General features: G+C 40.0%; 1 protein-coding gene across 2 annotated transcripts in view; it reads right to left on the bottom strand.

Moving 5' to 3' along the window:
• Nucleotides 1-1054: 1054 nt before the first annotated feature.
• BCKDHB (branched chain keto acid dehydrogenase E1 subunit beta) overlaps nt 1055-12654 on the bottom strand; it is a 314907-nt gene continuing 303307 nt past the window's right edge. The window contains exons 10-11 of one of the 2 annotated variants that reach the window (XM_084622419.1): nt 6698-6876; nt 1055-1400 (exon numbers count right to left, since the gene is read on the bottom strand). In XM_084622419.1, the coding sequence (XP_084478545.1) occupies nt 6736-6876 (141 nt within the window). In that variant the 3' untranslated portion in view covers nt 1055-1400; nt 6698-6735. Of the gene's footprint in view, nt 1401-6697; nt 6877-12654 lie in introns of those variants that run through there. The other variant, XM_084622418.1, reaches the window with a different exon arrangement.

Below are 12654 nucleotides of genomic sequence, written 5' to 3'. Positions count from 1 at the left end.
TAATAGGCTCTGCAACCCCTTACAAAGCCATTCACTGAGAGAATGCTCATGGCAATGGATACCCATTCTTCCCTTGGCTTGTTTAAGCCCTGCCCACAGTTTGATGAGGACATGAAAGGCATGACCAACAAAAAACTGGGTAAACCTGAATATTGCAAAACCTCTCAAGACGCCCAGAGGGTCTGAATTCTTTTTGCTCTTCGGGAGGGTCAGTGCCCTTCAGGTTATGTAGCGAGGTCTGATTTTGGAGACATTCCACAACAGTGAAGGTAAGCACTGATAGATTATATTGTAAAATCCTTTCTATAATACTGTAGGCCTAACGGAAAATGGCACCTGCACAGCTCCTTCTCCCACCACTCATTTCAGTTTGGAAGAGACCTGATTGCCCTTCTTTTGATGACTTAACATTGTTTATTCACCATCAGCCAGCATCATCCTACAGCTAAAGGTGAAAATAATTGAAACATAAGGACACTAAGAGAGAGAGATTTAGCAATGAAACCCATCAGCTATACAGCCCTACAGGACAGTATCAGTAGCTCCTCTCCCACTGCACATTTTAAATTAATTTGGAAGAGAGAGGAGAGGAATCAGTACTTTAGTATCTTCTTATTGGAGACCATTATAGTGATGAAAAATGACAATTAATGACAGTGGTCATGTAATAAAATAATGAAAATAATACCAAGTTCTTATACAGCAGTTTTCATCAGTAGCTCTCAAAATGCTTCACCCTCTTTAATGCATTTATCCTCAACACCCCTATGAAGTAGGGAAGTGCTATTATCACAATTTTTTACAGATAGGGAACTGAGGCACAGAGAACCTAAGGTCAGACAGGAAGTCTGTGGGGAGCAGGGAATTGATCCCACATTTCCCAAGTCCTGCCCTCACCATCTGGCCCCAATGTCAGAAAGCGTGCAACCACTGTCCATTTTGACATACACATCAGTTTTGCTGCTTCAACATTATTTTTGTTTAAAATTTATAGTTACCAAATAAGAATTTCTTTGGACTTTTCCCAAAACAGAAAAAGCAAAGAGAGACCACATGAGTACAATATGTTTTATTGAATAAAATCCCACATAATATTTACACAGTGAAGTCATTTAAAGACGTATCCTCGTGAAGCATTGCAAAGTGAATAAAGTTCATACTACATCTGGAATTTATTTTTTTAATACATCTGAAACTATTTATTACAGCAATCACCTGTCCATCATTGATTTCATACTTAGGGGGAAATTTGAGCTTTTGAAGATTAGCCAAGATGACATTCAGGATGGGTTTACTTCAGAGAAGATAATCTGCTATAGGACTTCCAGAACACACACATCTGAATAAATGCCAAGAATTCTAAAGAAGGCTTCTGTATATTCTTGTTCTTCCTCCTATCTCTGCAAAAGTAGAAGATAAAATAAATTACACACATTTAGGGTGAAAATAATACCCACAGCTTAAATACGTACCTCCCCAAACCACAAACTCGTTCTTTCATTTCATGTATAATGTTACCTGCAGGATATAAAAGATGATTTCCCTTTACTCATATCATGTATAAATTTTGATTAAACTCGCTTGTACCTTATTGGTGGCAGGAGACTTCCTAAACACAACTAACTCAATATCTTTTACTCCAATTTATTCCAGTTATACAGTCCAACAGTAAATGTTGTCCTGGAACATTTACCTTCAAGGCTATTTTTGTTATTTCCTTACACTGCGCAAAATAGATAAAATGTTTTAGGTATCTAAACTGTCAGTTAACAATATGAATATATTTATTACATATAGAAAACTACATTAAAAGAGTATTACGATTGCAAAAGGTGAAAGTTAGGAAATGACAGAATTAAGGTTGCCCATGCAACAGTAATTTGGACCATTTATGCATATGTATTATTATACAGTCTTGGCTGGGTAGTCTATGGCAGGTTAAGTTCTCCTAGGTCCCATTCCAGTGCCTTAAGCAAAAGAGAATGTCCTTCTTCTTCATTTAACTCTTTGCCTTAGTCACGCTATTCTGATAAGGAAAGTGTCTTGTTGAAGAAACAGTATGTAATCATATAATGAAATAAATTTTATTGTAATATTTTGTATGTAATTCCCTAGTTAGGGTTTTTTGTTTTTTTTTAAGTAAACTGAAGTTCCATCTGGAACCATGCTGACCCCCCAAGATGGGTCATCCGCAAGGTCTGAACTCAACACATTTTGAACAGCACTACCGATCTCTATCAGCTTAGCTAAAGAAAAAATTGGCAGGAATAACAGGCTGTTATCTGCTATGTGGACCAGACACAAGTGGGGGATGCCAAACACACTTTGCCAGTAGCATATTGGGATGTTGGGAATCAGGACTTCTGGGTTGTATTCCAGGCTCCGGAGGAGAATGTTCTAGTGGTTATAGACAGCACAGCCAAGCACATGAATCTGGTACTTTCACTTTGAAAGGCAGTGTGGTTAAGTGGGTGAGACTTGTTCCTGCCATATTAGACACCTGGGTTTTATTATTATTGTGCCAGAAGTGACCTTGTGTAACCTCTCACATACTTTCTCTGTAAAATGGGGAGGGGGAAGAATGATACTTTCCTTCCTCCTATGACCCATCTGGAGCGCTAGCTGTGCCTTACGTGTAGGAAGCTGAGTGGGACTGGGAGCAAGTAGGAGTTCGGAGGAGCTGGAATATACTCACTGTAGCTAGAATGCAAGGAGTTGTGGGGCCAGAGCATGATCAGTGCAGACGGAATGTCTAGAGATTTTAGCAGCATGTACAAATGGCAATTTTCAGAGGTTTATAATTCACCAAAATCTGGATAGATTTTCATAGGGAGAGCAAAAGGCACCTTACTGGCCCCAGGATTATTGCCTGTCTAAATTTTAGGTCCCTATGCCAAACCAATGAAGCATGAGAACTCTTCAGAGAAATGGTTGGGAAAAAAATTAACATTGTCAAAACTACCAATTTCCCCCCGAACCTCTTTCTCAGAAACAGCTATTTTTGCTGAGATTTAAAAAATCTGCTTGAGGTAGAGAAAGCCAAGGAATTTGAGACTGAATGGCTTAAGTTTGGCAAAATTATAACTGAAAATAGGGAATGGTAGATGGAAAGTGTTAGGTAACTTCCTACATAGGAGTAACTACTAGCACCACCTACACTTTCACAATGCACACACAGACATACCCATGTGTAACAGGTGTAGATAAAGTATATCTTTCTCTCATACAGATGAATCTCCATCTGTTGGGGAAAGAGCCTTCAAATGCAGATGTTGGCAAAAGACAGAAAAATATAGTCCTCTAGAATACAAAGTTGTGCATGGCCAGAGGGAGGCCACCTGGAATGGTCTGGTGACATCTCTGCCATCTGTGTTATAACTGCCCCTGATATTGTGTGTGTCACATGAGGGCACTTTCTAATATGTGCTGGCTTTTTTATGAATAGCCACTAACACCACCAGCTATACAGGAAATATATATTCATGTTCATCTCATTCCCTCTTTGCATTTTGATTGCTTTCCTACTACAAAGTGTTATTTGAAACACAGCTGCAGACCTGGAAGCTAACATTTAGCGCTACAGATTTTAACAGTGCCATGTCTAATGTGAGCTCACTAGCAGCCAAGAAACTGTTTACAGGTCTGACTTGGTTATATGGAAACTTTATGCTTCCTATCTTTCATTGATGAGTCAGACAACGTTATATTATCAACTCAGTCTATGAACGGGAAAGCCATGGCAAATGTCAACATCGAGAGAAATGACTGTGTACGTGTGATATATTGTCAACACGTGTGCAACCAGTCGGGGGAAAAAAAAAAGTGGCACAAGGCAGAGGCTACTTTTAGAAATGAACTATTTCAGTCTCCAGTTCAGAGATTTTCACTAGGCTCAGGCACAAAGCTGCAAGTGAATCCGAGTGCTTACATGCAGCCCCACTGGGTGCAGGGTAAACCTGTGCTCAGCCAGCTGCAGGACAAGCGCCCTTGTTTTTCTGGAAAACATTCAGAATTACCTTTTGAGTCAGAAATGCTTAGTCCTGTGAATGGAGAGGGATGGATTTATAGATCATTCCTTCTCTGAATACTGTGTGATAGAGATGTATATTGAAAATATCAATACAAATAACTACAAGTTAGAGAGATACAAAAAATGTACCACAGAGTACTCCCTGCACAGACTCCCCTGATCCCCAACCTGTAACTTGATTAATTGGCACCGTTTTTTCAGGGCGCTTAAAAGTAATGGATACCAGTCTCCAATAGAAGACTTGATCACAGGTGGGAAACACGAAAATTACTTGCTGCACATCTAGTTGTTTTTCACAAGCACAACCAAAGCAAGTGGCTATTTGGGATCCTAAAGCCTTTGCCAGCGCTGCAGCTAACAGGCCAGCCCTACACTCTACTCTGGCAGTATACTCAGAGGGAACAGAAATACGCACCTGTAGATCCCCTCTGTCTTCCCAGCAACAGGATGAGAAAGGGACAACACATGGTCTGATAATCTGCCTTTCTAGAAACATATCCCTCTGCTCTAGTTGGGACCCCATGGACTGTAAGACCATCTTCAGTCTCTTAGAAGGTTGTTATTACATGAGATTGCTGGGCTCCCCGCATATAAATGGCTTTGGGACATACTGACTTCAAAATTCTGGGTCAACACACCACCTCACCAATGAGTATTACACTGAGTGCAGGAGCCAGCAAATGCTACAATTATCCTTTCATTTTCACAGCAATACAGATAAAAACACATTATCCTTCCATCTGAACTCTGTGGAGCAGATGGCTGAACACGGATCTTTTGTAATTACTGCCTCTGACAAGTAGATTAATTTCTAAAAATATTAACTAAACAAGGAAAAACTTGTTACAAGTGGAAATAAAGGCACAGCAATAACAATTCAGTCTTACCTGCACAAGAAACTGTAACATCCATTTATTTATTTTTAAGAAGCCAAAGCAAATATTTACTGTAAAAACTAAATACAGCAATACCCCTAAATAATTATAAGCTGACGGGATGTATGAGCTGTGGATAGGCCAAACCTGGATGCATACCATAATACAGAAATGCTATGGAATTTCACATGACATAGTACAGTGGCTATGTGAGTATGGTAAATGTGGAGTTACTAAGTGGAACCACATTATTTTATGGAGACGGACTCTTTGGATTGAGCAAAACAGACTAGTGATCTGAAAGGGTAAACTTCTGATCACGTGTAGGGGAGCTCTTAAAGCTTCCTACTCTGGGGACAAAAGGAAGGAAAGAAAACAAATACCAGAGCAAAAAAGACCTGAAAAAAAAATCTACAAAAAATGAAGGACACTGGCCACTTAAGGCACCTCACACATTCAACAAAGACTTCAGAGCTTAACTGGACACTGCAGAATGGTAGTTCCTCAGTTAGTACTTGCCTCAAGCATTAAGACCTGTCCTAATGCTGTCAGCAGTAGGTAGATACATACTATGCATTGGTGAAGCTGTATAACAGCTCAAGACTTTGAGGTAAGAACATTACATTATCCACAGTGTATGTTCTGATACAATATTTGCATGAGACCACAGCCATATACTGGGAATATGAACACAAGAATGGGACTCCAGTATAGGGCATAATCCTGCTGCCACTGAAGTCAATAGTAAAACTCTCACTGACTTCAGTGGGAGCAAGAGGAACTTCACAATGTATAAGGTACCTTTGGATTATGCTATTTTCTAATTTCTTTTTATGTTAGAAAGAGGAGACTCATGAAGTATGGATCCCAGCAACTGCCTCCCATTGTACATCTAACTACAGCTACTATTTTACGCTGTCATTGAAACCCACAATAAGTCAACTACTTGCTTAAAACAAATTTACATCATAACATCAGACAGTAAATACAGAAGATCTATTAAAGTCATTTTCAGCTTCCTTTCAAGACTTTGTTCGCCGATGAACAGACTAACACTATGTATGTTTATGAAGGAAGAGAACAGATTTTTGCTATTATATTGAAGAGAAATTTAAGACTAGGAATGTGTTTTAAACATCCTAATGATTTAGAGACAAGTAATGGAAAGTAATACTGCTTGATAAAGTACTTGCTTGCTTGCAGGATTTTGCAAACAGCTGAAGTCTCACTGGGTGAGTGGGCAAAGTAGCTGGAAAAATTATATAGAAAATGCAATATTTGGTTATTATCTGCAGAATAAACTTTAGATAATAGGCTTACAAGTATCTTTGAACTGAAACATAAGACTAGAGAAAATTCATGTCTTCAGTGCACTGTACGCAGGGTCAATCCTGCAAAGAGCTGAGAGCTTTCAGTTCCAATTAAAGTCAACATGAGCTGAAGATGACCCGCACTTCACAGGTCTGAACCCACCATGAGCCATAGGAGATTTTAAAGTTCAAACAGAATGGGCTTTCATATGTGAAATATTTGAAGCAATATAGATTTTTTCTTTCAATCAATAATTGTTCTTAATCAATTACACTTCTCAGAATGCAAAGTATTTTATATTCTAATGCAGCAAGGTACTCAAACATGTGCTCCACCATGCGCATTGATTTCAGTGGGGCTACTTATGTGTTTAAAGTTAGGCAAGGGGTTAAGTACCTTTCTGAACCATGACCGTAAGCAGCAATAGCCAATTCCTGCTTTAAAAATGACTAGTACTTTAACCTTTAAATCTTCCACTTACTCTGGTTAGAATGCTTGCAGGCTTCATCAATAATTCTATCAATAATTAATCATTTTTCGAAGGGCATCATAGCATTTCCATTTGTCTGGGATGTAGAAAGGTTCAAAGATATGAGGGAAAGGAGTGTCGTAGCCACATACTCTTGAAATAGGAGCCTCTAGGTTCAAGAAGCACTCTTCCTGTTAACAAAAACAAGGAAGAACGTTAGTAAGGCCTTTACTTTCAGAAGCCATGCTTCACAAATTAAGTTCTGGTGAGCTATGTCAGACTGACACACCTGAAAACTCAAACATTCTATTTATACCACAGCATAGATACATCCCAGACAACAGAAGTAAAACTTCCTTTTCTTCTTAGCAGTTTATATTAAAATAACAATTGGTATTTATGTTACATTCATTTTCAATGTGCTTTATGTTAAACTGCATGCAGATTATATTTAGCACATCCATTATACATCCAAACAGAGACACTGCCAGGAAACAACATTTCAGGAACAAAGAAATAAAAGTTTATACTTCCCATGCCACATTGAAACATATAAGGAAAATCAAATAATCTAAAAGCCAGTATTATTTGTTATATATGTGACTGTCATATACAAAGTGATTTAGATTTCTAGTGTATTAGCGACTTAACCCAAGAAGTGCTTAGCAGTTGCATCTGGCACTGAAATCCATGAACTTGCATGTGCTTAGCACATTCTCAAAGTCAAAAGCACGGTCTCTAAACAAAAATTATTGTTGCTCTGAGGGTCTGTCTACATAGCAACTAGACACCCATGACTGGCCTGTGCCAGCCGACTCAGGCATGTGGGGCTCAGGCTGCAGGGCTGTTTCATTGCTGTGTAGATTTCCAGGCTTGGGCTGTGTAGGTTCCACTGGACTGATATAATCAATTCCTGTCAAACACCCATGTTTCTCAATAGTGGGATGCTAGACATTTTCTCAGATTGCTGGATTGTTTTGCACACAAGGATACTCTTCAACCCAAGAGTGAGCTATCTGCCTAGGTTTGTAAAAGGTCACCCCCTCACCATGCATGATGGCATGCATAGGAGATACCTGTAACACAAGTGAATTGCAGAAATGTCCTGTTTCTCCATATTACTCACATGTAATTGTATGGTAGCATCTTCTTTCAAAGCAGCTGGAAATAGAAAATGCAGGAGGAAAAGGATTTCCCTACCCCTTCTGACCTCCCCATTACTCCCCCTAGTGGTCAATTAGTTAGCTGTGTTGCCAATTTACTTGTTTTCCAACTAGATCTAATTGTTCTAAAAAAATTCTAGTTGGAAAAGAATTGCATTTAGTTGTTGGCTGAAAATTTGAATTGAAATTGAAACATTAATACACACTTTAAAAGCATATATATGATAAAACACTTTCACCTGAAAAATCATAATAGGTTTGAAAAGTATGAACAAAGACTAGCTTCCTCACACAGCTATGTTTGTTGTGACAATGTTGGCGTATTCATTTTGGTGATGTGGCTAACCTCATAATTTCAAATTGTGATTGATAAACAAGAAGCAATCATCATAAAATCAAATGCTGATGTTTACTGGTGTTTTATGATGTTTAAAATGTGGGGTCAAGAGTTAGCGCCAAATTGCCTTGCCGATGAAAATGTATGAAACTTGCTTACAGCAACCAGGCAGCCACAATAAACTTAACCCCTCTTTTTTTACTGAAATTTCATGAAAGTTTATGTATACATAGAAGGAAGTAATACAATTTCTCATTCTTGGAACAACCAGATTAGTATTTTTAGTGACTTTGCTTCAGAATGCTAGATTTGTGACTGGGAAAATTTATATAAATATACATTTCCTAGTAGGCTAAGATTTTTAAAATGCATAATATTTTCCAAGGTCATTATCTCACATCGTTGCTATCTCGAGGGGTCGTTATCTCAGGGAGTTTCTGTACTAAACCTTTTAATTATTATGATTTTTCCAAAAGTCAATTTAAATATGTTTTTTAAAAAAATAATATTTTTTGTTTCAGAAATCTAAAACTTATGTTTTTCCAGTTTTTACTACGGTGCTATACAGCTCATCTTCACCCTCACGGTCTCACTCCTTGGCCCTCATTTCCCTGTAAATTTGAATATCCCCTCTAACTTCAGTTCCTGGGGAAAACACTGGGAATAGGTAATGCAATCCAACCCAGTGTCATTGCATTTCCTAGTGAAAAGGTCAACCTATGAACTGTCCATGTGTGGATATATGCTTACTTGGCAATTATCAAAGCTTTTTCTGGGATCTGCTTTCAGGTTGGCTTTCTTGTTGACCTTTCTGTTGGTACAGAGCTTTGGCATAGCAGTAGGGAAAAGAAAATCACTATTTAAAGCTTGCAGAGTTTAGAGTCTTAAATAGCAATATTGAGAGTGGTAAATTAACTTCAGATTGGGACATACCCCTCCCCTATACCAGGAAATCACATTGCTTTCCATATTTAATATGCGTTTGTCTTAACTGTCAACTAGAAGCACGAACATATGAATATCAGTAACCCACTATGTGATTCATTTAAGTAACACCACTTCTTGCTACTTGGTATTATTTTCATTATAATGTGAGTTTAAGCATTTTAAGGTTGGATTTTCTTTATAAAGTGAGATTAATGTTGTGAGAAGTGCTAGATGGAAAGTAACAGAGACCAAACATCCTTTATTTTAACCCCACAGACCAGCTACAGCAAGCTTCCAATGCTGCTTCACCCCTGACTGGTGGAAAATCTTCATGGGGGAGAGGGCAGTGTACTCTCCCTATGCAGTCAGTCCTTGGCCCTCGTACTGTGACTGCTGATAACAGTGCTTATTTGGGACATAGTAATGCCTGTTCAAAAACTATCTGTACAGGGGTGGGGTGGAGTTGCAGCACAGCAGCAGGAGCTCCCAGATGCACAGGGCGAGTAGGCCAGCTGCACTCCTTTCCACAGCCATCTAGCTCTCTATGCCGTGACCCTACTTCCCCTTTGGAATACCTAGCTGCCACAGGATCATGGACTGGGGGAGTCCACGCTCTCATAGCACTGCAAGCCTGAAACGGTGGCCAGTCCTACCCCAGAAGTTTAGGGTTGAGTTTCATTGGAGCCTATTCCACACCTTGTGCATCTGTACAGAGGCCTTTTAAGCTCTGGCCTTCAGTTTCAATTTTACTGGAGGCTACTGCAATGTTGCAAACACTTGCCCACCAGGAGCTGGACTAAGGCCACCATCTCATCTCACTTACGCCATTCACCTGACAACCATCAAAGAACAATGAATTTTTAGTCACTAGCAGGTGGAGTTCCCATACTTCGCTGAATAGGTTCCACAAACACTGTATTCAGGGGCACCACCTGGGGTCTTGAGCAGGGAGGGTGAAGTATAAAAAAAAATTACTGAGTGTTACCCAAAATTTTCCCCGAATAGTATCGGTTTTGCAAGCTAACTAAAACAGTGATTCTTCAGCCTACAAAGTAGTGACAAAACAATCAAGTAATAATTACTTTAAATGGTGTGGGGGGTCTTCTGTTCTGTGGGGTGGGTTTGTGACGAGAATTGGTGATTGGTATGGTGGCTCCAGGAGGAGTGAGAGGTAAAGTTTAGGGGCTGTGGATCTCCGGGTGTCGAGTGGGATTGAGAGGTTTGTGGGGAGGAAACCCTGGCAAAAGGAAAAGATTGGGGTAGACACTGTGGAGAGGGAATATTTATGGACTAGAGTCCAGTGGGTGAAGGGGGGGTGGACCTTACCAGATCTGAGCCTGAGCCATGAAGTAGAATTGCTGGGCAGGATTGGTGCTTTTCTGCACCATCCCCCCACTCCTTGCAGCCAGGCTGAGCCCTTCGCACTAGGCAGATAGCTTGGCTCTGCCCCACGCCATCTCAGGCATTACTAGGAGACAGGGGTGGAGTAACTTCCTGGGTGGGTCCTGCGCAGGCTGCACAGCAAAAAAAGAGCGTGGCAGTGACAATGCCATTCCCCAGGCCACCGCTGCCTGCTCCCCATAACCAGCACCCCCAGAGCCAGCTGCAAGTCCTTGGCATCCCACCTCCCGCACAACACTGCCAGTGCCAGTATCCTCCCTCCTCAACAGCACCCCCAGAGCCAGTTCCTCAGTTCTCCACCTCCCCCACAGAACCTGAAGGGGCAGAACCACTCCTGGCTACTGGCAGCCACAGCAGCCCGAGCTCCTCCACTGCTGCCATTCTCTATCAGCAGAGGAAGACGACCTGGTGGCTCGGCACTGCACTGCCTCTGAGGCTGCAGTAGCAGCACTACCAGCCGGGGATAAAATTTTACCTAATGTGTTAGGAGCAGGTGGGGATTGCCTCTTTCTGCCCCACCCCCGTTTGTCACCCTAACTGTATTTAGAATCATTGTACCCTCTTTCTAGGGTCTGTCTTCCTTGGTAATTCAAATAGCAGGAGCAGAAACTTAACTCTCAGCTGTCTTCCTGAACACAGATACTCCTCAGGGTGTTCCTGAAGAGCTCTCTCTGTCCGAGAGCCCAAGAACCTCCATTCTTGAGCCATTCCTCCGCATTATATCCCTGCCACAACGAGTCAGCAGGAATCAGTCAGCATCACCCTGCAGGGTTCCAACAGCACTTAACAGGTTAATTCAACAGAAGAACCCTACCACCTTCTTACAGTCATTAGTGATCCACACTGAATTCCAACCAGCAACTTAGAAAGGTTCTATATTACTTTAATAATCTCCCTGAACCAGTATTAATTCATTCTAATTGTAGTATTCAAACTGCCCTTACACATGGAGGGAGTGACATCCCAGCCTTCTTTTTGTTTGGTTCAGGCTCTTAGTTTAATTTATCCAAGTATTTCAATCTTTATAGCCCTCCTTAAGTATTCTACATTGTTTAGTGTCCCTATTTAAAACCTGAAGAAACGTAATTTGGAAAAGTTGCATAATAAATACTGAAAAATACAAATCAAGTGATAACATGGATAGAATGAGTTTGTGCTCCAGTAATGGTCTCTCCTTGCTGACAGATAATGGTAAACCTAAGACATTTACATATGAAATGGTTGCAGACTTTCATTCTATTAATGTTATCACTATTATACCTAATTTAAAATAAAATAAATTTTAAGACTTCCAAAACCACTGCTTGGATTTCCTCTTTATAGGGAGAGAATCCCAAATGGCTGTTAAAGTCAGCCTTTATGCTGCAATTTAAAAAATGTGAGAGTTTTATACTGCATTTTAAAAGCTTTTCATCTTGAGCACATACACTGCTTAGAAATTTTTTGGACTTCCAGAAGTCCTAGCTGGGTGTGATGGAGGCTTGATCACTTGACACAATCTGAAAAAAAATAAAAAACAAGCAAAGTGATGGAACTACAATGTATTTGAACTTGGGTTGTTTGGGGCTTTAAAAAAAAATATGTGCCTGACTGTGAGGGTTTTCTTCTGCACATTGACAAATAAGAAATTTTATTTTATCAATGACCTATTTCCAAGGTGGAAAATGAGGTCTCAATCCCGCATTAAATCCATGTGGGTGAAGCACTGCAACTGCACAGTCCCGCTGAAGTCAATGTAGATCCATATGGATCTAATTGCAGGATCAGTACTGTACTCTGTACTTCACTTCTTGTTAATCTTCTTGGAATAAGTGATGTTTTAGCAAACTGATTGGCTGATAAAAAAACTGCACTAGGTATAATGAAAAATAATATAGGAAGTTAAGGTAACAAATTGGTTATTTTCTTACATAAAACCTATTAAAAGAATGTTCATTATCATGCTTACAATATATTATTTTAAATAATGTGGTGGGAGAGTCCTCTAAGAACATAAGAATGGCCATACTGGGTCAGATCAATCTAGCCCAGCACCTAGTTTTCCACCAGTGGCCAGTGCCAGGTGCTTCAGAAGGAATGAAGAGAACAGGCAATCATAGAGTGATCCAGTATCCAGATATACTCTACAACAGTATATCTTA

The sequence above is a fragment of the Lepidochelys olivacea genome, assembly GCF_965140295.1.
Source record: "Lepidochelys olivacea isolate rLepOli2 genome assembly, chromosome: 3".
In the NCBI taxonomy this organism is placed as follows: Eukaryota; Metazoa; Chordata; order Testudines; family Cheloniidae; genus Lepidochelys; species Lepidochelys olivacea.
The sequence above is the reverse complement of the archived record's forward strand: the minus strand, read 5'-3'. Positions and strand labels throughout refer to the sequence as shown.